Source organism: Motacilla alba, chromosome 20 (assembly GCF_015832195.1).
Source record: "Motacilla alba alba isolate MOTALB_02 chromosome 20, Motacilla_alba_V1.0_pri, whole genome shotgun sequence".
In the NCBI taxonomy this organism is placed as follows: Eukaryota; Metazoa; Chordata; class Aves; order Passeriformes; family Motacillidae; genus Motacilla; species Motacilla alba.
The window spans coordinates 6,116,380-6,144,373 of NC_052035.1; the positions used below are offsets into that span (position 1 = coordinate 6,116,380).

Below are 27,994 nucleotides of genomic sequence, written 5' to 3' on the forward strand. Positions count from 1 at the left end.
GTGAGCGGGGGCGGGCGAGGCACCAGCGCGCCGGGGCCGCGGCGCTGCGCGATGCTGCTGCCGGCGGCGCAGCCCTGAGCCCGGCCCGGTGCGGGGCGGTGCGGGCACCGAGCGGCGGCGGCGGGGGCGGCGGCCGCGCCCCCGGCGCGGAGACAAAGCCGGGGCCGAGCGCTGGAGGCGAGCGGCGGGGGCGGCCCCGCTCCGCGGACAGGCGGGAGGTGAGTGCGGGCGGGGGTGCCCCGCCGTGGGGCAGCCGGGGGTCCCGCGGTCCGGCAGCGGGGTCCGGCGGGGGGTGCCGGGGCTCCGGCAGCGGGTCCGCCCGGGGACGTCCGGGGTCCGGCCGCGGGGTCCGGCGGGGGATGCCCGCAGTGGGGACCGGCGGGGGGATGCCCGCAGTGGGATGCCCGCAGAGGAGTCCGGCGGGTCGGCGGGGAAATGCCCGCGGTGGCGGGTTGTGGGTCCGATCGGGGATGCTGGCAGCTCGGCAAGGAGGCGACGGCTCCAGCCGAGCGTGCCCAGGCTGCCGTGGGGCGGCCGTGGGTCCGGCAGCGTGGGATACCCTGGCTGCGGGTCCCCACAAGGATGCTGGCGGTCCGGCGCCGGGTGTCGGTGGGGCGGCTGTGGGTCCCGCGGGATGCACATGGTCTGGCGGGTCAGCCGTGGGTCCGGCTGGGGGTGTCACTGCCTGGCGGGGCAGAGCTGGGGACGCGGGGGGTCCGGCGGGGCGGCCCCGCCTGCCTGCAACTCCCCTTTGTTGTGCTCAGGGGCTGTGGGGGACCCCCGGGAGCGCAGGGCGGGGACAGCCGGGCTGTATGTAGGCCAGGACATGAAATATTCATCGCCCCCCTGCTTTGATGTCTCGTGATCCGCTTCCCTTGTTGTGTTTGTTCACCGGTGACTCTGGGGCCGGTGTCCAGCCCTGGTGGAGCTGGCAGGTCGTTCCCCTCGCCGTGCCCAGCTGGCTCAGCTGCTGGGGGGCTGCAGAGCCCCAGCTTCTCCGATTTAAGACTTCATCCAGTCGGGAAGTTCCCCGTCGCAGCCTGGGCGATCCAAGCCCCATGTGTGGCTGCGAGTGGTGGCAGTGGCGTGTCCCCACTGTCACAGCCCCCGGTGCCATGGAAGAGCATCGTGGGCTTTGCCCTGAGCCACGCTGGGGCCAGGGTGAGGTTTTATCCCGCTCACTGCCCAGACAGGCTGTGCTGCATCCTGGGGCCACTTGGGATGGACACGGGAGGCAGCCTGCGGGGCTGAGGCTGCTGTGCAGGGCTGTGTGCATGGGGACAGGTGTGGCAGGGGGCTGGCATCTTGGTGGCACCGATCCTGGCATGGTCCTCTCTGGTGCTGGGCATCATGTCAGGGAGCTGTGCAGGCTCGTGTGAGACCTGCTGGACTGACTGGGGATCTGCTCCACCTCCCTGTGTTGTGCTGTCCCTGCACAGTGCGCTCCTCCCCGGTCCTTCCTCACCCCGGTGGCTGCTGTGGTGTGCCAGGGCTCAGCCCTGGACTCGGTGCCAGGAAGTGACTGTGGTCCTGGTCCCGGTCCCAGAGATGTTGAGCAGCAGTAAAGGCTGTAGGTGGCAGGGAGCAGGTTGTGCTGCCCTGTGTGTGCCATGGCCTGTCCTCCTGGCTCCCCAGAAGTGATGCAATGGCAGGGACATGATGTGACATGCAGCCAGGGGTCCCACAAGACAGGGGCATTAGGAGCTGGGGACAGTGGAGGGTGCAGAGCACAGGGCTCCCTGAGGTGAGCTCCTGCCAGTGCAGCAGGGACAGGGACAGGACAGCACCTATCCAGCAGCGCTCTGTGAAACTGAATGAAGATGGTAACAAAATACTTGATTTTTCTTTCTCCTGCTTGGCTGGTGCTCCCAGAGGAGGAGGTGCTGGGGATCTTTGTTGCTCTCCTCTCAGCTGAGGAGATAGCCACTGCCAGCATGACCCATGCAAGAACTGAGTCGTGACAAACCTTCCCGAGATCCAGCCATTAGTGATGGGAATCCTTTTGTCCCTGCCAGACTTGGAGACACCCCTCAGATACAAGTGGCTCAGCATGTGCCCAGGGCCCCTGTGCAGCAGGTGTTGGTCAGACATTCATAGGGCTGCCCAGGAAGGCGTGAGGAAGGGGATGTGGAGGAAGGCATAAGCAATCTTGCACTTTAAAGCAATATCCTTTCTGTCATTTTCACTGTTGGGCTGCTCCTGCCGCCTTTGCCGTAGAGTTTGATCCTGGCTTACCTGTGCTAAGCCATCAGCTTCAGCTGGCTCCAGATCCACCCAGAGCAAAACCGTGGCACTGAGTGTCTGAGCCGAGGCTTGTGTGCAGTGTGTCTGTAATCATTAGCCAGTCAGTGCTTATATATCAGGAAGGAACACCTTTGCTTAGGAGATCGAGGGTCAATTCTCACTACCAAGCTTTGACTTGGGAGCAGCAGAGCAGGGGCTCCTCTAAACACCTCCTGGCTTCACCAAAACAGCCCAAGACAGGGTTATTTATGGCCTACGCAGCAGCAGCAGGGAAGGGAAGTCCAATGTTCCCTGTCTCGATCGTTAGTGGCCTTGCAGTGCTCCCTGTGTGATGGAGATGCCCTAATGATAGCTCTGCCCTTTAATGACTTTGTGCCAGAGTGATGGAAAATCAGGGAGGTTCCAGGGGGAGGCAGAAAGGGCCATCCCAGCCCCTGGCTGGGGAGCAGGGGATGAGACAGGAGAGCGCTGTGGTGACCAGCCAGCGTGGAGGCTCTGCTGCAAAGACCAGAGGGTCCTTTTCTGCCTTGGTGGCACGGAGGGGACATCAGTGATCCTGAGACAGGGATGGCCTTTAGCAGCATGGGCAGCTCCTGCAAAGCAGCATCGTTTCACTGGACTCACGGAGCAAGCAGGGGATGGACCATGGGGCTCCCACGCCTTCGAAATCCCATCTGCCTCTCCCTGTTACTGGTGTGGGATCCTGCCTGGCCTTTGAAGTCATCACAGAGCTAAACTCTTATTTAACGAGACCTGAAGGACTTGGTCCCCAACCTCTCATTTAAACAACCAGCAAATGCCTGTAAGATCTTGAAAGAGAAGAGGTGGGAGGGAGCAAGCAGCCTGCACCTCCTCCAGCATGTCTAAGCAGGGGGGGACCCACGAGCATCCCTGGGACAAAGCACTGGACTCCTGGCAGGGCTGTGGGAAATTGGAAAGCCTATCTGAAGTGCTATTGTTTCCTGTGCTGTCTATTTTGCAGCTCGGTTTCCAAGTTGTTTCTTTATCTCTTGGAACAATTTCCCATGTGAGCTCGCTTCCGCAGCTCGCCCCGAAGCCCGCCTGGAGATGTGTCCAGCATGCATCCCATCAGAAACAGCCTTGTCAGACAGCAGCACACCCCTGCACCTCCCTGCAGAGGGGAGCCCTTCAATCCCATGCCTGGAGAGCAGCTCGGACCTGTGGATGGAAATAGCCATGCATGCGTAGCTGTTCCTGGGACAGGAGCGCAGTGGGTTGTCACTGTTTCCAGTCCAAGCTCCTCTTCCCAACTGCCTCTAGCTGTGGGTGGTGCAGTCCAGCTCCCCAGGGCTCCTGTCTTGCTGAAGTTTCCACCCATCAGCAGAAAACACACCGTGTCACGGGGCTGCTTTAAAGCCTCTGGTTCCTCTTCGCTTAAATGGGCAGCAAAGTGGGAGACAGTCCAGTACATCACAGAGCTGCGGGGTGGTTTGGGTTGTAAGGGACCTTAAAGCTCATCCGGTTCCAGTTCCCCCGATCATCAGACTTGCCCAGAGTGTGCTTAGGAGGGGCACCCAGGCGCCCAGCTCGGTCCCAGGCTGGCACAGTGACCTTGGCCCTGGCTGGGTTGGAAACCAGTGCACATGGCTCTGCACACACGCTTTGCAAAGAAAACCCCGAAACAGATTTCAGGAACAAATGTGGTTTGAACCTGGGCCAGGAACCAGGACCTGCAAATCTGCGTGTTGCGCTGACTTCCCTTCAGGCTATGGATCTGCTGGCTGCTCTCACTGGGGAGCAGGGAGGGGTTTTCAAGGGCTGGGGGCTGGCCAGGCTGCCGGGAGCATCGGCCGCTGGGCAGGGTGGGACTGCTCTTTGATTTTAACTCAGCCCTTAAACAAATCTGCCCGACACCGTGTAGCCTCAGTGGAGATGCAGCATCTGAAATATCCAAAGGCTGGCATGTGGGATTGGTGGGCTTGTCTGGAGACATGTGGAGAACAGAACTGCCTGGATGTTTAAGGCAAAAAGATAAGAAATGGGGCCCATGTATAGCAAGCCTGCCCTTACCTCACAGCTGTGGGCGCCGTGCCAGGAGGGCACTTTGGGGTCTGCAGCCAAGGGGGACACGTGGTGCAGGGACACGTGTGACTTCGGCTGTGCTGTGGTTCTTTCCCTGAGCTGCAAGATTCAGAGGCTGGCCCTGAGTTTCCCAGCCCCTGCTTGTCCTGTTGTGGTCTCACTCCTGTGACCGTGAGGTTTCAGCTGGCCATGAGCCCCCTGTGCCAAGAATGGATGGATGGATGGATGGATGGATGGATGGATGGATGGATGGATGGATGGATGGATGGATGGATGGATGGATGGACGGACGGCTGGATGGATGGATGGATGGATGGATGGATGGCTGGATGGATGGATGGATGGATGGATGGATGGACGGACGGACGGACGGACGGACGGATGGATGGATGGATGGATGGAAACCTGACTGCCTGCTGTGCAAATAGCTTCCACCCAGTGCAGCTGCTCCCATCCTTGCTGACTGTGCTTGGCAGCCTTGGCCACTAAACACCTGGGCAATGAGGGTAAAAGCCATTGCTGCATTGCCCCCTCTACCATGGCAGAGGCTAACAAGCCCAGCCTTTCCTGAGCTATGTGTCCCTCTCCCATGCCACACACCAGCTTGGGGGCAGCATGAGGGGGTCAGGTCAGTGCTAAATTGATCCTAAAAATATCTCACCTCAGGGCACCCTTTCACAGTAATTTGGGGTTGGAGGTGTAGTGCTGTGCCTGGGTTTCACTTCTCCCCTTTGCTTTCCCACTGCATTCCTCAGTTTCCCCCTGGAGCACCTGAGGAGAAGCTGTCGTTGGAGCTGGTGAGGTTTTACACAGAGTGCGTGCCTCAGTTTCCCCCTCTCCCAGCCCCAGCTGCACTGCCCTACCCCGTGCACACACCACGGGTAAAGGCTCCCCTTAGGCAGGGCAGACAGAACCCGGTCTCCATGAAGAACAAGCACCTTCCTCATCCTCAGCTGCAGCTGCAGCCAGTGCCAGCAGCAGCGGGGTCGGGCAGTGCTCTGCCTGGCCTTCCGATGTTCCCGGGTTGAAGCATGTGCTTGCTGACTTATGCAAAAAAAACTACACCAAAAGGCTCTTGGAGCCACTCCCTGCTCAGATGGGCCCTTTCCTTCCCCTGCCTGTGGGGCAAGTGCTGCTGGGGCCCTGCTGTGCTGGGAAAGGGATTGGGAACCCTTGGGACAGCAGGAGGGAGCTTCCAGTGAGCAGCCTGCTGCGTCGGGCAGGGGGGTGACACGGGATCAGGAGGGTGCAGATGTAGCTGCAGAAGTCACCGTGAGCAGGATGGGTTGCATGCTCCAATGCCATGAGCAGCTGAGCTCAGAGCGTGTGGGGTGGAAGGCTCAGGCTGCTGGCACCAGACTGTATGTCTGGGGCTGGGCAAGGGGGGCAGCTGCCTGCCCGCCTGGCTGCCTGCACAGGTGCAGGTGTGCGTGGGGTGTGCACGTGTGTGTGCACGCTCACCTGAGCCCTCCGGGTGATTTGGGGGCGGGCACAGCTCTCGTGCTCCTGTGGTCCAGGAGGGCTGTGCTGAAGGCACCGTGAGCCACAGGTGATGGATGGGAAGCAGAGGAGACGCCCTTCATCCCTTTGTCCCTGCATCCCTTCATCTGTCCCTGTAGGATGAGCGGCACAGGCGAGGGCTGCAGAGATGCCACGGGAGGGTGCAAGGTCCACGTGTCACCGGTCCCATGCACCTCACCCACAGTCCACCTCTGCTCCCCACCACCACTGCAGTGAGCAGTGCCAGAGGTGTGCAGAGCCCAGCTCTGCTCCAGGAGCGACAGGGATAAAAGACACCAGCTCAGCATTTTTCTTTGTTTTTCATCTGCTCAGGTTGTTGATAGTGAGCACCATCAGGGGCTGCACCTCCCTGCTGGATCCTCTCTGATGTGAGCATCCCACTCACTGCGGGAGCAGCTGGCAATCCAACACAGTGTTTTGGGCTTGGAAAAGCTTTTTAGGGCTGGCTGATCTCCCTTTGCCCCTCAGGACCCTCCCTGGTTGCTTCCTCTGACGCATCCTGAGTGATGCTTTGTTTTGGTGGTGCAGATGGGAGTGGCTGTGGGGACCAGCATCTCTCAGGGCTCTGGTGCCAGTGATGTCCTCGGTGTTCCAAGGCCAGAGCCACAGCCCGTGCTGTGATCCCTCGTATGGGACCTGCTCCCAGTGCCATCCATGCCCAGGGAGGTGAAAGGAGTCGCGTGTGCCCTGCTGGAGGCTGACCCTGCTCATCCAGCCCTGACCTGCAGCCACACATAGCATGTGTGCGTTAGGGCTGGTGGCCCCACAGTTCCCCAGAGCATGAGGCTTGTGTTGGGCATATGCCCCAAAGTCCCAGAGTAACCCAGGAAAATGATCAGCGTAAATTGGACACATTTGCACTGTGGGATCCTGCTTGTTTATTTGAAAATGTTCAGGGGTCTGCAAAGTGGGAAACGTTTGAAATCTGTGACAGAAGAGCCTTGGCCTCTACTTGGCTCGTCCTTCATCCCCTCCCATTGCAGTGAACCCCAGCATGTGTCCTGCCAAGTCTCCAGCTGGGAGAGGGGCAATTCCCAGCTCCGTGGGAATTGCCACATACCATATATACCCATATATACCCACATACCCTCCCTGCATTTTCCCTGTTTTTCCCCAAGAGTGTTTCAGTTCCTGTTTCATGTCAGGAGGGCTGTGGGAGGTTTGCTGCCACGGGGGTCCCACAGGACCCCCCAGCAGGGCTGATGGGGCTGTGGCTCTGGTCTGGAGGGCCAGCGGAGCCCTGGCACCTCCTTGCCTGGCTGGACTGGATGGGCTGGTTTCTCTGAAAGTGGAAATGTTTTAGCAGTGACGCCAGCGTGGCCAGGGGTGGTTGTAACTTGCTCAGATGTGGAGCTTTCCTGCCTCCTGCGTTCCTTGCCCCCTTCCTCCCCCTGCCCTGGAGATCTGCCGCCTGCCCGCGCTGCTGTCTTGCCCAGGTCAGAATGGGTGTGTCAGCCCCGGGGCCACGCAGACGCAGGTGGCACCGCTGTTTTGTCCGGATCTGAGACACCTGTGAGTCACAGCAGCCTCCTGCTGCCACCTGCCCCTTCCCCAGAAGCCAGGCAGGGCACGGGGTGGGCTGGGTGCTGCCACAGCCATCCCCCAAGAGCCCCGGGGTGGATGTGCACTTCCAGAAAGCAGAAGGAAACCACATTTCCTGGAGCCTGAGGCTGCCTGTGCAGGGAGAGGCGCTGCAGAAATGGGGAACAGAAATCACCCCTCCTCCTGCAAGGGCCAGCTGGTGTCACCAGGTCTCTATCACCCCCTCCAGTGGGGCCAGTCCCTTGTCCTGGATCTTTGCCTGGAGGACGGTGGGAGCAGCCGGGCTGTGATGGGCCCCGGGAAACTGGAGAATTAAGTGGCTGGCAGTGGGAGCTCAGAGGTGCCAGCATGCCCAGGAGCCAACATTAAAAGGGCACATTTTGAGGAGTGCTGAGCCACAGGGCTGTTTTGGGGAAGCATTGCCCCATGGCTCCAGGCAGTCCTGGTGGCCAAGAGTTCCAGCTCCTAGTGCCATTCCAGCTCGACATCAGAGTTTCCCTGCCCAGCATTGTCTCTTCCCAGCCCCACGGGCACTCCTGCCCTTGGAAGCATTTCCTTTCAGTTTCCTTCTCCTGGACTTGGCAGGAGGAGAGCGGTGCCCTCATCACCTGCCTGGGAGAAGCCAGCTCAGGTGAATGCAGGCCAAGGGCTTTGTGTGCCTTGGAAAGCATTTGCTGGAGCTGGTTGGGCAATTCTGGCTTTGGCTGGTGTCCTGATGGGAATGCTGGAAGTGCAGGCTTGAGTCAGGCTGGGAGGTACTGGGAGGCATCCCTGCTGTGACCCGGAGCGCAGTCAGGCTGCACAGCACCCAGCCAGCCCTGAGCATCTCCTGCTGGGGATCCCACCACCCCTCCGTTCCCCGTTCCTGTGCTGGACCACCCTCAGGTGAGAAAGCTTTGTTTTCCCTTCTGTGATTGTTGGACGCCCTTACAATGCAGAAGGGATGCACCCACACGCTCACAGATCCAAAGACGGTCCCTGTCGGTCCCCAGGCCTGCTGCAGTGCAGTGACAGGGATGTGACAAGGTGTGGCAATGGCCACCTTCCCTTCTCACATCTCTCAGTGGAGAAAAGGCTTAAAACCGAGTGCTCAGCTCAGCGCCAGCCAGCACAACTTGCAGCACATTCCGCTTCTGCATCCAGCTGCCTGCGCTGTTCCGGGCAGATAAGGCTTGTGGCTTTCTCCTGCCAGCCTTATGCAGGGTGCTGCTTGGGGGTGCCCAGTGTCAGGATGCCTGCCCCTGCCCTTGCCTGGTTTTGGGGTGCTGTGTGGATAGGGGGGGCACAGCCTGCAGCTCTCTGTGCCACTGATGTTGGCAGAGCCACTGCCCATCACCCCAGCAAGCAAAAATCTGCCTGCGGAGGGGCTGACCCTGTGATGGCTGGGAGAGCTCAAGCTCCCTACCTGCTCCCAGTGTGCTTGCTTGGAGTTTCCCAGTTTCTTGGCCACATGAACATGCAGAATGTGCTTGCGTGCTTCTCAGGGTTTGTTTTGGTCTTTTAAACTCCCTGTTTTGACATGTCTTTTTGGAGGCGTTTTGCATTGCTCCTGACCGTGCTCTCCCCCATGCTTAGGGGGAGTGAATTTGGATGGTTGATCTAATTATCCTTTCCCCTTTTGTGACGCACTGGCCTCTGCTGTCTTGGGCTGTGGAGCTTTAATTAAGATGGTCTTAATTTTAACGGGAGTTGACAGGGCCAGAGAGGAGGAGTTGGGACTTATATCTGTGGGGAGTGTATGGCTGGGCCCCTGCACAGCAGCTGCACTGCCCTCCCTGCTCCAGCCATTCTTTCATCTGGAAGAGCTCTCCATCAGCTGGGGGAGCCAGGGGAAGGCTGGCCTGCTTTGGCTCAGATGCCTTCATCATGCTGTTACTGGGTGAAGCAGAGATCAGCACTGGGGACACCTGCCTGTGGCCGCTCCCATCCCCAGGCTGGAGCTGAGAGATGAAGTGAGCAGCCCTGCATTGTTCCCCCTGTTTTAGGAATCCGTGCAGGTGAGAAATGAGTGTCCTTGTGGAGGAGAAGGGCAGCAGGCACAAACCAGACGTGTCCTCACTGCGTCAGCTGGGCAGGGACAGGGTCTGCAGCATCACAGCCCACTTGTGGGGCTGGGGCAGCAGCTCCCCCCTTTCACAGCTCCCGGGACTCATCGCAGTGAGCCTGCTCCCAGCCTGTGTTCCCTGTCCTGTACTGAGCACAGCCTGATGGCGGGGACAGGGGACGGCAGTTGTCACTGGCTGGACACAGTGACTGTGTATTCGGGGGGCAGAGGGGATGGCGGGCTGAGCCAGGGCAGCGAGGCTGTCCCCAAAGCACCGCGGGCTGTGCTGCTGCTCGCTGGCCCCCGGCTGTGATGCTTGCCGTGGGAAAGGGCAGAACCAGGAGCATCCCCTGGGACAGAGGGGGAAACTGTTCTGTGAGCATATCCGGGGCTGTGCATCCCACTGAAATGTGGGGAGGGAGCAGAGAGCAAAGCAGGGAAGGGGACAGGGTGCCCCCTTAAGATGATTACGAGACCACCTCGATGTGGCTGTGGCAGCACTGACCAAGCTGGCACTTCACCCACAGCGCTGACCCCGCTCTGGGGGCCACGCTGGCAGGGGAAGCACTGCTGCCACTCAGTGCCACCCAAGCAGGGGGACACGGGGGATGGCAAAGTGCCCCTTGGCTGCCTCCAGCCTGGGACCTCTGGGTTAATGCCCCCCTTGCGGGCAGCTTCCATTGATCCTGCAGGGATCTGCTGGCCCCGGCGCTGCGGGGAGGGGGCTGGTTGTGTGCCGAGGGGCTGGGTGTGTTTGGGGCCGCTGCTCTGTGCCTCTCCCTGTCCCCGGTACCGGCTGCCGTGGGCTGGGTGCCGCCAGGCTGCTTTGTCTCGCCCGCCGTCCCGCACGCTTCATTTTTCAGTCTGCTGTGAGACAGTCGCCGTGATTAATCTCACCGGGGCTCTGCGAGCTGAGGACACGGCTCAGCTCGTCTCCCCCCATCAGTGGCCGGGTGCTGGTGCTCCCAGCCTCTCTCCCCCTGTCCCCCAGCCCCCCAGCCGGCAGTGCTGCTCAGCACCCCCGGCTCTGGAGCAGCTCCAAGGACAGTGCCTTTATTGCCGGAGACGTTTCCCTCCCAGAGCTCCGTGTCTGGTGTTGGGCCCCGGCTTGTCGCGGCATTTCCCAAGGTTTCTGCCTGCGCTGTGTTTTGTCTGCTCCCAATCAGTGTCTTTTGTTGGTGTCTTTGCAAAGGCGATAAGATCGCTTCCCCTGCGCTGTCAGCCTGCCCGTTCCACGGCCATTGTATCCTTGAGCGATCCCGGCAGAAAGCAGCCGGAGCGGGACTCGCCGGGGAGCTGCCGCTTCCCCTCGCTGCGAGAGCATCTCTCCTCAGGGAGGTAGGGCAGAGGATGGAGCCTTTTCCTGCCGTCCAACTTGCCTGTTAATTTTTGGGGGGAGGCAGCCTGGAGCGTGGGTGTTGGGCGGGCCAGGTGGCATTTCCAGCGCCGGCGGTGGAGGATCGCTGTCTGTGTACCGTGATCTGATCCGAGCTGAGGTGTGCAGCCGAGTGTGCTTCATTTTTAATTGCTTTTGGAGAGGGTAGGACTGGGTTGGCCTCTCCTTGCTGCGGCCTCTGCCCCGGGCAAGTTGCGTGGCTGAGCTCAGCCCTGGCACCCTCCCCTCTGTCTGGGGAGGAATGGAGGACCCCAAACGCAGAGGCAGCAGCACACGGAGATCAGTGGGGATGGCATTGTCTGAGCCTGGCTGTGGCGGTGCCAGTGATGTGCTGGTGAGGATGGCAGCCCCAGTGCCAAGCGAGCAGCAGGACTGTGCCAGATGTGCCAGGGAGTGCCGGGCTGCTGCCACGGCAGCCACCAGTCAAATCTGTCAGCATGAGGTTGCTAGTGCGCCCTCCCTCCACCCAGGGACCTGCCCTTCCCCATCAGCGGACCTGGCACCCGCTGCTCTGGCACATGGCTGACCCTGGGCTGAGGCATATTTGGCTTTTCCTCGCAGCTTTTTTAAGCTCTTTTTGGTCTAATCATTGTTGTGGCCCATGTCACAGCGTGCCCGGGGGGCAGGGACATGGGGACCACGTGTGTACGAGGCACAGCTTTATTTGTATGTGCTGCAGCCTGGAGTTGGGGCTGCAGCTTCCCCCCTGCATCCCGCTGTGCAATCATTACCAGCCAGTATTTGTCAAGTACAAATTACAAACCATTCAACGTCTTAAAGAGCTGTCAGTCAGCTCCCACTCATTATCCTAATCAAATGCACTAAAAATAGTGACAAAACTTATTAGCAGGGGAAGGGGAGGCCATGAAAACAAACCTGCGGTGGGGCACGGCCCGGCACGCTGACACTGGGATATTCCGCTTACATGAGGTGTGAAACCCGGGATGTTGCCCTTGGATCAGGTGTGAAACCTGGGCTCCAGCTGGGACAGGAGCCTGGTGGGATACTGCTTGCGGCCTTGAAGCAGGGTCTGAATCCCCTCTGTGCAGGAGCAGGAGCCCCTCGGGGGTGGCTGAAGCCTCTGCCCAGCACTGGGTGAGCAGGGCTGGTTGGAGAGGCACTTTCCTTTCTGTAGGAGAAGAACAAGCAGTTCCTGCAGGAGCTGGGGCTGGGAAAGGGTGGCAAAGCCGGGTGAGGGGCTGCTCTGGCTCTGCAGGGCCATGTCCTGCTCTGCTTTCCACCTGCAGCTCTGCCCCAAGCTGCTGCTGCTGACTAGGGTCCCCCCATCACGCACACTTGTGACACAAAACCGTCCTTTTTGAAAAATTTAGCTAAAACACTCTTTTCTGGATGACTCAGGGCTTGAGCAGCACAGGTTGCTGCCATACCTTGTGCTCGGTTCGTGCCGTAGCATTTGTCTCAGCTGTTGGAGCAGATGACTCATCCCGGGGGACGAGGTCTCTGCTTGGTGGCCGACCATGCCCTGCCGCAGGTCGTGGCTGTCCGGAGATGGAGCAGCAGGGCTGGAAATGCCGGTGTGTCAGGAGGAACTGGCTTTGCTTTCCCCCTGAAAAATCCCTTGCTGGGCTGGGGGTGCCTCTGCTCCCCTTCCACTCTGGGACATGGCTCGGGGCGGCTGCAGCCGCCGGCTCTCCCGTCCCCAGTGGGGTTGATGAAGTGGAGCAGGGAATCGTCCCCCCTTCACACCGCAGAGATCACAGCGAGCGGTGCGAGCGGCCGGCCCCAGGCCGGAGGGATGGCGAGGAGGAGGAGGATGAAGGCAGCCCTGGCGCTGAACCGTGGCGAGGGGGGAGAGGGTGTCGGGGCGCGGGGGCTGCCGCGGTGCTGACGCTGCCTCTCCTCGCAGGCTGCGGCGGGAGCTGAGCCGAGCTCTCCGGCAGCGCCTCCCTCCCCGCGGCCAGGCTGTAGCCGAGAGCACCGGTAAGACGCCGCCGATGGCCCGGGCAGCGGGCACCGGGCTGCTTCACCCTCTGGGGGCTCCGAGCGGCGGCACTGGGGGCTGTGGCACTGGAGCGGCGCTGCAGCCCCCCGGGCGGGCCGGGCTGGGCTGGCTGCGGGGGCGCACGGCGGAGCCCCCCCGGCTGCTCCCGGCCGGGCCGAGACCCCGCAGCTCAGGCCGGGCACGGTTCGTGCTGAGCCGCTGGCGCTGCCCCCGAGCGGAAGGCAGGGAGTTCCTGCAGGCTGCGACGTGCCCGGGGTGCTAATCCCCGCCGCAGGAAAGCTGCGAGCCGAGCGCAGGCAGCGCTGGCCGTGCTCCAGCCCCCTGCACAAGCCCCGGCAGGGGGAGAGGGGCAGTCCTGCTGAAAGGAGAGGCACTGGCCGGGACGGGGAGCGATGCTGAGCCCCCCATCCCGGCACTGTCAGCTGTGAAAAGCACGGCAGCAGGGCAAAATCCCACTGGGCATCAGCCAGGCTGCCTTGGCTGGGCGCTGGTGGTGCTGAGCATCCCTGCAGCCTGCTGTGTGTGGAAATGCTGTATTTAGTAGACATAAATTTATTAGACATATACACAGCATAGCTCCTGGCAATGAGTGTTTTTTGCAGTCTGGCTGCTGTCCCACAGCTTCCAGTGATGCTGCTGGGGTGTGCTGGGAGCCACCACACTTCCTCCTTTTTTTCCCTTTGACTCCGGGGTGACTGTGCCAGAGGCAGGGGGGGTCTCTCCCTGGTGCCTCCGGAGGACCTGAGTGCACAGCACATTCCCGCTGTCATTAATCACTCCTTTGCCAGGCTCTTGCACAACCCTGCATTCTCCAGGGGATCCTGCACCCTTTCCTTTCCAGCTGCCAAGGGGGAGTGGGAGCTGCAAGGGTTTTCTCAGGCCCCTCTCCTCTCTGGGACAGGGGGAGAGCCGCAGGGCTAAAGCCATAAAGCCACATGGTCGCGTAGGCTGAGTGACCTGGGACTCAGAGTGGGGATGGTGCGAGGCTGCCAGTGCCCCTGGGCACAGTTTGGGGTTGCCAGCCTGTATTTTGCCCTGGCCAGACTGAAGGCAGGGTGTGTAGGTATTCAGATGCAAAGCAACGGGAGAGCTTGCAGTGGGGCTCTGCAGCCCCTTCCCCAGAGTGCTGTGGGCCTGTGCCTCCTCCTCCTCCATCTTTGGCTCTTGCAGCCAAATTCCTGCCGGAGCATCGTGTCCCAGTGACCAGCACATCCAGTAGAGCCCTCGCCTGGGAGGGTCAGACCCCAGTGCAGGGTGGGAGCTCTCCCTGCCCAAACTGCTGTGTGAGGAGGGATGAACTCACAGTTCGTAGTGTTCCTGGCCAGGACATGGCTGGAAGTTGCACATCCTGTGCCCACAGGCTCACAGGTGTAGAGGTGAGGACTCCCCTGTTTTAGGGAAATGCCTGGGGGATCCCCTGTCCCCTCTCTGTACTCTGCTTCTGGCTAATCTCTGGGCATAGTGACTGTTTTATACCTTGATTTCCTCAGCACACTGATAAACAATTTTCTGACCCAGGCTCAGAAAATATGCTGGGGGACACTTGTGTCCCCAGAGTGCTGCTAAATCCACCACCCTGGCTGGGGTGTTTTCCTGCCTGGGGAAGTGCTGCTTCCAGGGGAAACTCTGAGCAGCTCTACTCTTGCTCACTGTCCCGTGGGGAGTCACAAGCCGCACGGTCACAGCCCTGCCATGCTCCCACTTTTCTCCCTGCACTGCCACTGGCATCCCGGGAGCCCCAGCGGGTGCCAGAGCCCCGGGCAGAGGTGAGCAAGGGGCTGGCTGGGGACAGGGAGGTGGGGGCTCCTTGTCATCACTCCTCAGGTCTTGCTCTGCCCTACTGCAACAAGCTTTTAAAGTGCAGTTATGGGACAGACTCTTTCCCTTTGGCTGCAGGATCTGCCTCTGGAGTGCCAGAAATGACCATTTGCGAGTCCAAAGCTTTTATTTGATCCTTATTTGCTCTGAGACCCCCAAAGCCTGGCACAGGTATGGATGGACTGAGTCCTGTGGCAGATAGAGGCACAGTCCGTCCTCATCACCTGCATCCATAGGAGGAAGGACAGCTCTGCTGCCCACTGGAGTGACTGCTCGAGTCATATTCAGCACAAAAAAAAATGAGTTTATTACATTTCCAAGCCATGGCAGGATCTGAGCCTGCCGGCGTGGGTCACACAAGGACACTGCTGGTCCTCTGTGCAGTGTGGGAGCTGGAAAGCAGGAGATGGAAATTGTGTCTTTTGGGAAATAAGCCCTGATCGTCAGTCAAAGCCCTTGCTGTGGGAGGGGAGCTGAGGGGGACAGGGAGCAGCTTGTGCCTGGCACCCCTAAGCTTTCCCACAGCAAGAGCCAGGGCTTTGCCCCAGTGACACTGGGGCTGTGCAGGCTGCTGGGGCTGCCCATGGCTCTGGGGTCTCAGCCCGAGCTTCTCTCCAAAGCTGGGCTCAAAAACCCTCTGCTGGATGAGGCTGAGCCCTCCCAAAGCCTCACGGATGGCTGAGTCCAGGTCTGCACCCTGTGGGCAGCAGCTGCCTCCTCTGCTGCTCCCCTGCTTGTTTTCTTATCAGAGATACTCTCCTCCCTGCTTGTCTCCACCTCCCTTTTCCCTCCTGCCATGCGTGATCTAGCCTAAATATTTCCTGCCATAGCTTCAGGACACTGCTGGGTATCCTGCCATCTTTAGAGACTGCAAATAATTCCCTGCCTTCATTTATGTCATTACCTTGAAGGTATTTATAGAGTTTGGTCTTGAGTGGAAAGGAAGGCTATATATAAACTATTTGACTATATATAAAGGCGAGTTCCCTTGGTCCTTAGCTGCAAACTGCCTGAAACTGCTCCTGATTTAAACTTTTATCCCGTTGGCTGCATGCTTTGGACTTCAAAGGTCCGTCTTCAGTACTTAAATCCCCGTCCTGGTGGAAACTCATATGTAGGAGGAAACACGTGGGGACTGAGCTGTGTCCCGTGGCCCCAGAGCTGCCACAGTCTCAGCACAGGTCCAGGTTCCATGCTCAGCATCTTTGCTCTGCACTCCCATGGCTCGGCGTGCTTCCCTCTGCTCCCACAGCATGTCCTGGCAGTTTCAGTGGCTGCTGTGGCCGCTCAGGAGGTGTCCCCATGCTAATGAGGGGCAATGGTGTCCCAGGGCAAGGGCAGGATGGCCAGACTGCCCAGCAGCTGCTGCTTGAACAGACTCCAGAGGTTGTTTCCTTTCCTGGTGGGCAGGCATCTGTCACTCCAGCCCTGGGAAACAACTTCTTATTAACAATAATAATTACAAAAACAACAACAACAACAACAACAACAACAACAATAACAATAATAATAATAATAATAATAATAATAATAGAAGCCCTCTGTGTGTCCTCCAGCCCGGGACCATGGGGAGCAGCAAGAGCAAGCCCAAAGACCCCAGCCAGCGCCGGCGCAGCCTGGAGCCCACAGAGAACACCCACCATGGGGGTTTCCCAGCCTCGCAGACACCCAGCAAGGCGGCTGCTCCCGACGCCCACCGCACCCCCAGCCGCTCCTTCGGGACCATGGCTGCCGAATCCAAGCTCTTTGGGGGCTTCAACACCTCTGACACGGTCACCTCGCCGCAGCGTGCCGGGGCGCTGGCTGGTCCGTGGGGGCTGGGCTCAGCGGGGTGGGGGCGTGCTGGGTTTGTGTCCAGCTTCTTGGGGTTTGGGGTTTTTGAGGGACTCTGGGCTTGGGGGAGGAGCGGGTCTGTGTTGTCAGGCAGCGGGAGGATGGTGGGAGGCAGTGTCCCTGTGGCTGTGCGCCTCCTGAGTGCTCTGTGTCGCAGGGGGAGTCACCACCTTCGTAGCCCTCTACGACTACGAGTCCCGCACGGAAACAGACTTGTCCTTCAAGAAAGGAGAGCGCCTGCAAATCGTCAACAACACGTGAGTGTCCCTGCAGGCAAGCCCACGGGGTGAGCTGTCACCTCTGTCCCTCCCGTGGAGCCCCCAGCCCAGCCTGGCAGGACCAGCTGTGCCAGGGACGGGTGCTCACAGGGATGTGCCAAAATGCACCCGGACACAGTGACTTGTCCAAGGACACTGACACTGAAAGCAGTCATTCGCCTGCTTCCTCATCCTCCTGACTCTGCTGCTGGTCACTGTGGCCTCACAGCCTTGTCACCAAGCCATGTCCTGTCTTTGCTGGCCACCCTGTGCCCTCCAGCACAGAGCCACGTCCCCACCAGTCCCGTCCCCATCCATGCTCAGCTGCCTCTTGTTAGCCTGGGCACATCCCTGAGCTTCATGGGTGCTTTTCCCGGTGCTTGAACTCTGTCTCTGGTCTCAGCTTGTCTCTTGTCTCTTCTTTCTCTCCCTCCATGCTGTCGTTTAGGAGAAAAGTGGATGTCAGGTGTGTATTGCACATTCTTACTGTTGTTACAAATGACCTAAACCATCAAAGCCTGTCTGCTGCCCACTTGAGGACAGGTTGGATGGAGCAGGGCTGGGAGGAGATGGTTTCCAGATGGTTTTGCGGTTGGTTGCATTTGTCCTCTTTGAGTGACCAGAACAGAGCAGGGAGTCCCTTCCCATGCTGGGGAAATGTTCCATCCAGAGCTGTGTCTGCACCTGGGAGCGCTGAACCCGTCCCCTTTCCTTGTCCATGTGTGCCTCCCCTCTGCACTCTCTTTCCAGCTGGCTCTTCACTCCCCCCTGCCCTTTGCATTTTTCTTTTGCATTTTTTAATTTTAATTTTATATTTCCTGAGTGGCTCTGGTGATTCAAGTATTTCCTCAGGGGTCTGACCCCTGGTTTGCTCCCCATCCTGGTCACAACAGCGCATCCATTGTGTGCAGGGCAGCATGGCCAGCTGGAGGATGCTCCTAAAAATGATCCTATATTAACCCCATGTGTGGTCTGTCCTGACAGGAGGCACACACAGTCCAGAGCCTGGCTGGCAGAGCCAATGTCCCCAATGTCCCCAGCTCTGGAGCTGCCACAGGGTCCTGAGGGTCTGCAGCTCCTGCTCCCCTCCCACTGCTGCCTTCCAACCTGGGCACTCAAAACAGCCAAGTCAAAGGGTGGAAAGTCGAGGCAGCATCCCAGGAGTGAGATTTCTCCTGCAGTGCTTGGGCAGTGTGGCACAAACATGTTTGCAATCTGATCCTTGTTCTCGTTGTTCCAGTGCTGTTTATTAATGGTGATTTGTTTCATCTATGAAGTCTGGGATGTGCAGCATTTCAACATTGCAGGAACAGCCTGGATTTGGGAGTTTTGGTGCTTCTTACCTTCATTGTCAGCAGTGTGTGAGCCCCATGCTTGAGTTCTGCTTTCTGGCTGTTGCAAAGTGAGCTCTGCCCGTGGGGGTCCAGATCAGGCCCATACATGAGGGGTTTTTCTATTCACCTTTTATCACTTCTGGGGTTCCCCCACTTTTTTTTCCCTCTACTGCTGTTTGTCAAAGGCTCGGTCACAGGGAGGGCTCAGTCTGTGAGGGCCTCTGCAGCATCCTGGGGAGCAAAAGGGCTTTTTTTGGTGACCCAGTCCTTTGGTGGAGGGTGCAGGATGTAGCTGCCAACCTTCCCAGTGCCTGTGTGGGTGAGATGTCTGCAGGGAGAGAGGTGGTGGAGGAAGTTGGGAGTTTGTGCAATGCTCAGGGGTGAATCACTCTTCTCAGTGACCTCCCGGAGATGCTCCCACAGCCTGGGAACAGCTTGGGCTGCTGCACTTTGGGGACAGCAACAGACAGATGTGTGATGTCCCCTTCCTCTGGTCTCCCTGGCAGGACAGTCAGTGCCCTGGAGCTGCAGGGAGGGGACTTGGGTGCAGTCCAGGAAGGGCTGGCAGGTGCTGGGCGCAGTGGGAGCCCGTGGCCAGGGTGGCTCTGCAGGGTGGCAGCAGGTTTTGAGGATGGAGCTGCTCAGGTGAGATGAGAAGCCTCCACATCGCTCACCTCCCTGCTCTGGGTCATCCTGCCAATCCACCCAGTGCAGAAGGGCTCTTGTGGTGCCATTTCCAGTGGGAAGAAGTCTCCTCCCAGCCAGCAGGCAGCCAGCTGGGATGTGGTGGGATATTTTGGGTAAGATTGTGCAGGGAATTGTTGAAATGCTTTGTTTTGATGATGATGATGATTATTATTTTTTTCCCCACTGAGACATTTTTGGAATAGTTTGTTTTGCTGAATTCCCAGCTTGTAGCCTTGCAGCCCAAGCTGGAATAAAGCCACAAGTCAAAAGCTGGGCATTTTTCAAGCAGATGTTTACTATGGTCCTGTGGGAAAGGAGCTCAACCAGCCTCCTGTCCCCTTCAGAGCCACCTCAGTAAAGGTGACTGGGGCAACAGCCCTGGCTGAGGAGCACAAGCTGCCTGCCACAAGATGTGCTGGGGCTGGAAGAAGCTAAAATGTCATCCAGGGCTGCTGTGAGGCTGTTCCAGGGGCAGAGCCCAGCTCTGTGAGTAGGAAGAGATGCCTGGAAGGTTCCCACCATCCTCACCAAGTGACACCATCACGGGAGCTGGGGGCCGTGTCTGGGTTATGCCAGTGCTTTGAAGCATCACTGGTTTAGCTGGGAAAAGCACGGGTCACAAGCTGCTGGTGAGTCTGAAGCAAGGCTGGAGGTTTACACGTCTGCAGGGTCAGGGATGGGTCTGGATGTGGTCTGGTGTTCCTTGTAGTGGTGGCTGAGGTTGGTGGTGTTTTTCTGTAGCTTGTTTGTGGAGGCTGTCCTGCCAAGTTCTTGTATCCTTTCGAGGCTGTTCCCACGAAGCTGCACTTTTCCCGTAGCCTCGTCTCCCTTGTGGTCAGGATGAATTCTGTGGCTGTCTTTGATGGGCAAGAAGATGCAGGTGGTGGGAGGAAAAGCCCTGCTGTCCACAGGAAGGGGAAGCCACCTCCTGCCGTCCTCTTGTTCTTCTCTATTTGTTGTCCTTTCCAGCCCCGTCCGGAAGGAGGGCAGAGCACCCTCCAGCTCCTGGGGACATGCCTGGGGCCGCTGTGCCCGGGGCAGGAGGGCTGGCTGGGGCTCAGCCGCGGGTTTTTAGGGACAAGGAGCCTCACTCGTGGCTGAGCAGGTACAGCCCTTGCTGGGGTAGCAGCAGGCTCAGGATCGGGCTGCAGCCTTGCAGGGGCTGTGACTGGGACACCCGGGCTGGACAGACCCCGCGGCATCCAGGCTGGACACCACACACGGGCAGGGCTCAGCCCCTGCCCAAACCGCAGCCCTGTCCTGCTGCTTTTCTGCAGCCTGTGTTTAACTAACTCCCTTGGGTTTTCCTGGTTCCTTTTTCAATCGCTGCCATCATTCTGTCGCTGCTCCACGTTTCCTGTCCCTCCCCTTGCCTGCTGCTCCCTGCTGCCAGGTCCCCCAGTGCCTCCCAGCCTCCAGCCGGACACCCTTCCCATTCAGGTGGCTCTAGAGGTGTTTTGGCTTGCTGGCTGCCCTGCCTGATTCGGGTTTAAAGCCTTCCAAATGTGGGTGGATGCCCCAGGAGTGAGAGCTCACCCAAACAGAGCCGGGGCAGGGCTGGCAGCAGGAGCTCTCTTGGCTGGGGTCTGGCTGTGGGGCTGGGGGCTGTGGGGCTGCACCTTTTCCCAGTGGGGCTCTGTGCTGGCTCATCCTGCCCCGGTGCCTGTGGGCGGGTGAGGGGCTGGCTGGGGGGCTCCTGGCTTCACACTGAGTGTGTTTTGGTTCTCTTGCAGGGAAGGTGACTGGTGGCTGGCTCATTCCCTCACTACAGGACAGACGGGCTACATCCCCAGTAACTATGTCGCGCCCTCAGACTCCATCCAGGCTGAAGAGTAATTGCCATCTTTTAGACAGTTTATAGACAAGTGATAGCAAACACACCCTGAGCACTCCCCCTCCACCCCTGCCCTGCTCCTGGGAGAAGCCTCCAAGCCCTCTGGGTTTTTCCTTTTTGTTAGTTTTGCCCTGTGAGTGTGCAAACCAGCCTTTCTTTAAGGCTGTAGGTGCAGCTGCAGCGTGCTTGCATGGTGGAGGGGTGAGTGGGGGCACAGCAGGGCTGTGGATGCTTTCGCTCTGGTTTTTATGGAGAGCCCGGAGAAGACAAGGCTCCAGGGAGATCTCATTGCAGCCTTCCAGAACTTAAAGGGGATTCTAAAAAAGAGAGAGGTGTTTTACATGGGCAGAGAGGCCTGTGAAAGGACAAGGGGGAATGTTTTTAAACTAAAAGAGGAGAGGTTTAGATTAGATGTTAGGAAAAAATTCTTTACCCGGTGGATGGTGAGACACTGGCACAGGTTGCCCAGTGTGGCTGCCCCATCCCTGGCAGTGTTCAAGGCCAGTTTGGATGAGGCTTTGAGTAACCTGGTCTCGCTGAAGGCGTGGCAGGAAGGTTCCAGCCCCTGTGGCAGGGAGGCGATGCCCAGCCCGGGCTGTGCAGGGATGTGACACACACCGAGGTGCCCGAGCCCGGACACAGCCCCTGGTCTCCCAAACCTGCAGTGGGCAGGCAGTGGAGGGGGGTAGAGCCAGGGGCTGAGCCACTGCCTTTGTCCTGCAGGTGGTATTTTGGGAAGATCACTCGCCGGGAATCCGAGCGGCTGCTGCTCAACCCCGAGAACCCCCGAGGGACCTTCCTGGTCCGGGAGAGCGAGACCACGAAAGGTGAGCAGGGCTGGGGGGGTTGCTGGCCTGGAGGAGACCCTCTTTGGGAGGGGTTGGGGTACCCTGAGTCCCCTCAGTGTCTGCTGCTGCTGCTGGTCTCCGGGGAGCCAATGCTGACGTGGCCATCGCATCACCAGTGACATGCCTGTGCCAAAGGCACTGTTACACCCCTGAGCCCGTGGGCTGGGGGGATGTGGCCACTTCTGTCCCACCACTGCCCACCCAGTGAGTGCCCTTCTCAGGGGTGATTCAGCTCATGGCAGGGTGGAAGCCAGGGGTCTCACCAACTCTGGCAAGACCACCAGGCAGGATGGTATCTTTTCCTAGGTTTTTTTGTTTGTTGTTGGTTTATTTGGCTGGGTTTTGTACACCCCCAACTAGATGGGTTTTTTTTTTTCTCCTGGTCCCTGTGTAGTGACAAAATCTTGAACAGGTGCTTCCTGGGCAGTCAGGCCGAGGGAATGATGAACTTTAGTCCTTTCAAGTCTGACACTTCTGAAAGTGCAAGTTGTGATCTTTAAGGTTTGACTGCCTGAGGATATTTCTTATCTGGTTTAGTTTGGCTCCAAATGCACCTTTGGGAAAAGCTCCTTGATGTTCCTTTCTTGTTTTATGCCTTGAACTTATCACTATTTGTTTCATTCTGATGGAAGCAGCTTTTTCAAGCAGCAGCATAAATCTTGCCCTCTGCTATCTGTGGCCCCAGCAGCACCACATTGTTCTCATGTGGGCAGAGCAGAGCCAGGCTCCTGAAGTGATGCCTGTGGTGGGACTTGTGCAGGAGGGAACTGTGCCCACCAGCCCCTTAGATCCTCTCTGAGACACTGAGGAGCTGCTGGTCTGCAGCTCCCCCCAGCCTGGCTCTGCCTGCTCCTCTCCCCTTGTCAGCACGTCCCATAGGATGGCTGCTGGCAGAGCTGCTGTGCAAGCAGAGGCCAGCTGGAGGTTGTGATGGTGTGGCATGGCTGTAGCAGGGAATGTGCCATTCCTCCCTGGCACCTGGTGCCAGCTGGTGCAGCCAGGAGCTGCTCCCCATCCTGTGCTTTTGGGTGAAGGCAGCACCTCCATGCCCAGCCCTGCCTCCCCATGCCCACCCGCCCCACGGGGAGCACCCACCCATGGCACGTCCCCTGCAGCCCCCGTGTCCTGCCCTGCCCACAGGTGCCTACTGCCTCTCCGTGTCTGACTTTGACAACGCCAAGGGGCTCAACGTGAAGCACTACAAGATCCGCAAGCTGGACAGCGGCGGCTTCTACATCACCTCCCGCACCCAGTTCAACAGCCTGCAGCAGCTGGTGGCCTACTACTCCAGTGGGTAGCCATGTGGGTCCCCCTGGGCTCTGGGGGGCACCCTGGGTGCTGTCCCTGCCCTCGCTGCAGGGCGGGGGCTGCTGGGCAGTCCCCGCTGCACTGGGGGACACCAAAGCAGCCGTGTGGGACTGTGGTGAAAGGCTGGGGCTCGGTGCAGAGGGTGAGGGTTTGGGTATGGGTCCCCAGGGTGTTTACGGGAAAGCTGTGGGGTAAAGACATCGCATGCCTGAGTACCCAGGTGTCACCCTGCTGTTGTCCCTTCCCGTGCCAGAACATGCTGATGGCCTGTGCCACCGTCTCACCAACATCTGCCCCACGTCCAAGCCCCAGACCCAAGGCCTTGCCAAGGATGCCTGGGAAATCCCCCGGGAATCGCTGCGGCTGGAGGTCAAGCTGGGACAGGGCTGCTTCGGAGAGGTGTGGATGGGTAAGGACCATTCCCACCCTGCTGTGCACTCTGTGTCACCATCTGCTCCTGTCCCCAGCCATCTGCAGATGCCTGGAGCTGCTGGTGGGGTGGGGTGGGGTGGAGAGCAGGGGAGGGACACAGCCCCCTGCCCCATACGTGTGTCTGAGCAGCGTGTCCTGTGCCACAGGGACCTGGAATGGCACCACCCGGGTGGCCATCAAGACCCTGAAGCCTGGCACCATGTCCCCAGAGGCCTTCCTGCAGGAAGCCCAGGTCATGAAGAAGCTCCGACATGAGAAGCTGGTTCAGCTCTACGCTGTGGTGTCAGAGGAGCCCATTTACATTGTCACTGAGTACATGAGCAAGGGTGAGCATGGGAGGGACACCGAGGGGGCAGCTGAGGGACCCTGCTCCTCTGGGCTGCTCTCACCATGCTCTTCCTCACAGGGAGCCTCCTGGACTTCCTGAAGGGTGAGATGGGCAAGTACCTGCGGCTGCCCCAGCTCGTGGACATGGCTGCTCAGGTGGGTTTGCACATCCCTGGGCCTCCCTCATTCCTTGTGGGGACACTGGCTGCCTGAGCCCCTCACTGGGCTGTGGTGCCTGTCACTGGTCAGGCAGTGGGGTGCTCTGCAGCCTCACTTGGGTGGGTGCCACTGTTGGGTCTCAGTCCAGAGCAGGGTTGCACGCTGGGACCGTCATTTTGCCCGTTCCTGTTGCTGCCAGCTCTCCCTGGCCAGAAAACCCAAGTCTGCATGGCATTTCTTGAGCAGCTGGTGTTCCCCACACCTCAGCTGGGTCCCACTGCAGGCCTGTCCCCCTCAGTCATCCTGTCAGCCACAGTGCCCCGTGTGCTGGTCCCCACAGATCGCATCGGGCATGGCCTACGTGGAGAGGATGAACTATGTCCACCGGGACCTACGGGCAGCCAACATCCTGGTGGGGGAGAACCTGGTGTGCAAAGTGGCTGATTTTGGCTTGGCACGACTCATTGAGGACAACGAGTACACGGCTCGGCAAGGTGCGTGCCCAGGGCTGCTGGCACCGGAGCAATGGCCACTGGTCCCACGGTGTGCTGTGCCTGGAGCCAGCACGTGGCTCTGGTTGCACGGGGGCCCTGGAGGCACCCCCTCACCCTGCCTCTCCATCCAGGTGCAAAGTTCCCCATCAAGTGGACGGCCCCCGAAGCAGCTCTGTACGGCAGGTTTACCATCAAGTCAGACGTCTGGTCCTTTGGCATCCTCTTGACCGAGCTGACCACCAAGGGCAGAGTGCCATACCCAGGTGAGGGCTGGCACTTGCTGGCAGAGCCCTGTCCCCATTGTGGTGCCCAACACCAGCTGTCCGTGCCTAGTGCTTGTCCCTGAGCTGCCTCTTCCCAGGTTGGACCCTGCCCCGCTGGGGTGAGCAGATATTGGCCAGGATGCAGTGTCCCAGCCACCCTGTCCTGCTCTAGTCCCTGAGCAAGGTGACAGGGACAACTGCTGCTAGGCCAGGGGTCCCTCTCTCCCTGGGTCACTGGGATCGCCCCTAAGGCGGGTCCTGGCACAGCACCCTCGGTGTCCCCTCAGGGACAGGCAGGGTGCAGGCCTGGCTCTGATCAGTGCCCTGTCTCCTCTGGCTGCCCGCAGGGATGGTGAACCGGGAGGTGCTGGACCAGGTGGAGCGGGGGTACCGCATGCCCTGCCCGCCCGAGTGCCCCGAGTCCCTGCACGACCTCATGTGCCAGTGCTGGCGGAAGGACCCGGAGGAGAGACCCACCTTCGAGTACCTGCAGGCTTTCCTGGAGGACTACTTCACCTCGACAGAGCCCCAGTACCAGCCTGGAGAGAACCTATAGACAGGGGGCTCCTCCTGGCACCAGGGACACCGCTGTCCCCACCGCGGGGCGCCGAGGGTTGGCCTCCCCAGCGAGGGGCTGTGTTTGTGGAGCAGCCCTGCAGCAGGACAGGGCACTATCTCCAGATGCAGCCAGGGGAGCCCCTGGGGTCCCCCATCGCTCATTAAGACTTCTGGCCCGTGTCTAACGAAGCGGCGCTGTTCTGCTGGCGAGAGGAGCCTGTGGGCACCAACAGAGCCAGCTCAGGAGGGCAAGCAGAGCATCTCCTGCCAAGAGACTTGGGTTTTGGGAGACTTTCCCCCCCCCAGCTCTGAGGTGAGCCAGGAGGATTTGAGGGACAGCATCACCCCACCTCAGACACACGGAACCAGTCTCCTGCAACCCCTTTCTAAATCAGCACAAATTTCCCTGCCCCTTCACCCTCCCCACCATCTCCCTTTTGGCTCCAGCTCTCCTGCGGGTGCTGGCAGAGATGTTTTGCCACAGGGATGTCACAGGTCCAGGCTGGCTTGAATGCGGTGATGTGCCAGGGTGGTGGTGGCAGCATGGGATGACAGCAGAACTCTGGTGGTCCCTCTGGCCTCACCATGACCTTAAGGGCTGGTGAGTTCTGGGACTCTGAAATGTGACAGCTCCAGGCTCTGGTGACCAACACTGTTCCATCGGAGCATCCAAGCACACGATCAAATCTTCCAGCTATGTCTGTTCCCCCAAGGGACACATCTTGCCTCTCTGGGGAGCAGGACTGGGGATACCAGCAGAGCCCTCACCCTGCAGTGCTTTGTCCCGCCACATGCTCCAGGTCTTCCAGCCAGACCCTTGGAAAGCACCCCCAAGCCGCCCTCTCCAGCTCTGCCCACCAGCTTGCCCACCAGCAGAGTCCCCTGGGCTGGCCCTGCCACCAAATCCAGTGCCACTGTGGTGCTTGGGTGCATGGCCCATGTAGTGTTCTGGGTGTGGGAATGTTTTGGAGGAAGTACTCGACTTTCACAGATGGTTTTGTCCACCTGGTATGTTTTTAGCTGCCTTCCCTCTACCCATTGTGTCTCAGATTCCAGGCAGCAGTCCCCATGCAGCATCCCCAGCCACATCCCCCATCTGGAAGTGCTGTGCCCCATGTGCATCCTCATCTCCCCTCTGCTCGCTCCCACAGGCCTCAGCCATGTCTCAGCTGCGGTGGCTATTCCTGCCCAGCTTTGTCCCACACACATCGCGTGGGGCTGATCTCTGGTGTCAGCAAGGCAAGGCTCATCCCCTGCCCTCTCCCACCCAGCTCCTGCTTGTACATAACCCTTGAGTGGTGCCTGCACCGTCCCAGACCTTGACTTCATTGCATGTGTCAGTTTTCCCTGTCCTGTGGCTGTACCCTGCTGGAAACCCTTCACCATGGTGGTTCACAAAGCTTCACTCTTTCACCTCCTGGGTCCCAGAGACCCTTGCTCAGAGAGACCTGGGGGTCTTCAGATGCTCTCCTGGAGCACAAAGGGTTGGGGGCTTGGGGGATGCTGCGGGGCAGGGGTGCTGGATGGAAGCACCTGGAAAAGGGGAGCCAGTGGCTGTGTGCTCCTCTCAGTCCTCAGGCTTTCTGTGCCTCCCCATCACCTTTGGGATGGTGTTTGCCTCTGGCACAGCCTCCTTGCAGGCAGCAGACCCAACCCACCCCTCACCAGCCCCTGCCATGGTGCCAGTGTCCTACAAAAACTGGGTGGGAGCCAAGCATGAGCAGGAGGTGGCCAAAACCCCTGCCCCAAATCTCCACCAGAGCAGGACCCAGGCAAGCCACTGCCACTCACTCACTCACTCACTCACTCACTCACTCACTCACTCACTCACTCACTCCCACAGTGCCCTGATGTGGTTTGGCCCAGCCACTTATTTATGAACCAAGTACATGGTTGGTTGGTTGGTGGCTCCTTTTTTAATAGTAAAACTTTTAAAATCAGTTTGAACAGGCTCTTCAGCAGCATGGAGAGGACATGCTAGCTTGAAGAGCAGCAGCTGGATAATGGATTTTTTTTAATGATTTTGGGAGTTGGAGCCTTTTCTCCCCCCCACCCCTTCCTTTCCTAGCAGGTTTGCTGTGTTGGCATTTCTGCATTTGGGCAGGGGCTCCCCAAACTTCAGTGTTCTGGGTCTTCCCATGTTTGCAGCCCTTTGGAATGGGCAGCTGCCACAGATACCCTGTCCCATGGTAGCTGTTCCAAGGGGCGGCTTGTGCCATAGCTCTCCTGAATTATACAAATCCCTGTCCCTGGGAGAAACCTTTCACAGCTGTACCATGTGGAAGCCAGATTTGGTCTGGAAGCTGGGAAGAGAGAAGGCAAGCACACGTGTTAAGGTTTGGCCTTTGGCTGTCTGGCACATGCAGGGCCTTGGGTGCAGCAGGACAGGAAGGCCAGTGCAGCCTCTGGCTCTCCCCAGAAGGCAGCAGGTGCCCGGGATGCCTGAATTCCCTCAGGCTTTCAGCAAGATCTGGTGAAGGAGATGTGCTGGGGACACTTCAGGGCAGAGAGCAGTAAGGCAATCCCAGAGAAGCCCTCCTCCACGGGGCTGTGTGTCCACGTGTCCGTGCGTCCATCCGTGTTCCTGTGCAGTGCTCGTGGTGGGACCCAGACTCACCACCACAGCCAGCATCACCTGGAGGCCCTGGGAATGCAGAGCTTCCCCTCCATCATTCTGTCTGCCAGTTTACTTTTTAAGCCAATGAACTCCAGAGGGGAGCCCCCACCTAAGGATGCTCTTTGGCTTCCTGGGGTCCATAAAACCGTACAAGTCATTCTCCTCTGCTGTTACCATTTTTTACACAGTCTTTTGTAAGATCTCCAACTGACTATGCAGAGAATGTGTGGATCTGTGTCTCTCTCCCCAGCTCCCCTCACTTCCTCACTTGCCTTTTTCGGTGTCTCAGTAAAATATTTAGCTTTTTTTTTTTTTTTTTTTTTTGGATAATAATACAACTTTGGAAAAAAACCTGAAAAGGTCCAGCTTTTTGGGTGGTGGGGGGGGTGGAGATGCTTTGAAACTCTAACGTTGATGTAAATACTTTGCTATTTGATAATTAAATACAAACAGACCTCACAAAACAGAAGTG

The 27,994-nt window shown here is 59.0% G+C and overlaps 1 protein-coding gene across 3 annotated transcripts; it reads left to right on the forward strand.

The window, feature by feature from the left end:
• On the forward strand, positions 1 to 27,986 carry SRC (SRC proto-oncogene, non-receptor tyrosine kinase). 3 transcript variants are annotated; one of them, XM_038158864.1, is made up of 13 exons: positions 1 to 218; positions 16,128 to 16,377; positions 16,562 to 16,661; positions 17,110 to 17,127; positions 20,416 to 20,514; positions 21,240 to 21,343; positions 22,505 to 22,654; positions 22,926 to 23,081; positions 23,251 to 23,430; positions 23,511 to 23,587; positions 23,931 to 24,084; positions 24,216 to 24,347; positions 24,695 to 27,986. In XM_038158864.1, the coding sequence occupies exons 2-13, from the start codon at positions 16,137 to 16,139 to the stop codon at positions 24,901 to 24,903; spliced, it is 1,620 nt and encodes a 539-aa protein (XP_038014792.1). In that variant the 5' UTR covers positions 1 to 218; positions 16,128 to 16,136; the 3' UTR covers positions 24,904 to 27,986. The 3 variants fall into 3 exon arrangements, with proteins under 3 accessions (XP_038014792.1, XP_038014794.1, XP_038014793.1); XM_038158865.1 differs by lacking the exon at positions 1 to 218 and adding an exon at positions 8,467 to 9,347; XM_038158866.1 differs by lacking the exon at positions 17,110 to 17,127 and having other exon boundaries at positions 2 to 218.
• Positions 27,987 to 27,994: the final 8 nt, after the last annotated feature.

Coding starts and splice junctions, on each gene's coding strand:
- SRC (XM_038158864.1), top strand. CDS start 16,137: ATGGGGAGCAGCAAGAGCAAGCCCAAAGACCCCAGCCAGCGCCGGCGC. Junction 20,515..21,239: donor GACTCCATCCAGGCTGAAGA/GTAATTGCCATC, acceptor TTTGTCCTGCAG/GTGGTATTTTGGGAAGATCA. Junction 24,348..24,694: donor GGGCAGAGTGCCATACCCAG/GTGAGGGCTGGC, acceptor GGCTGCCCGCAG/GGATGGTGAACCGGGAGGTG.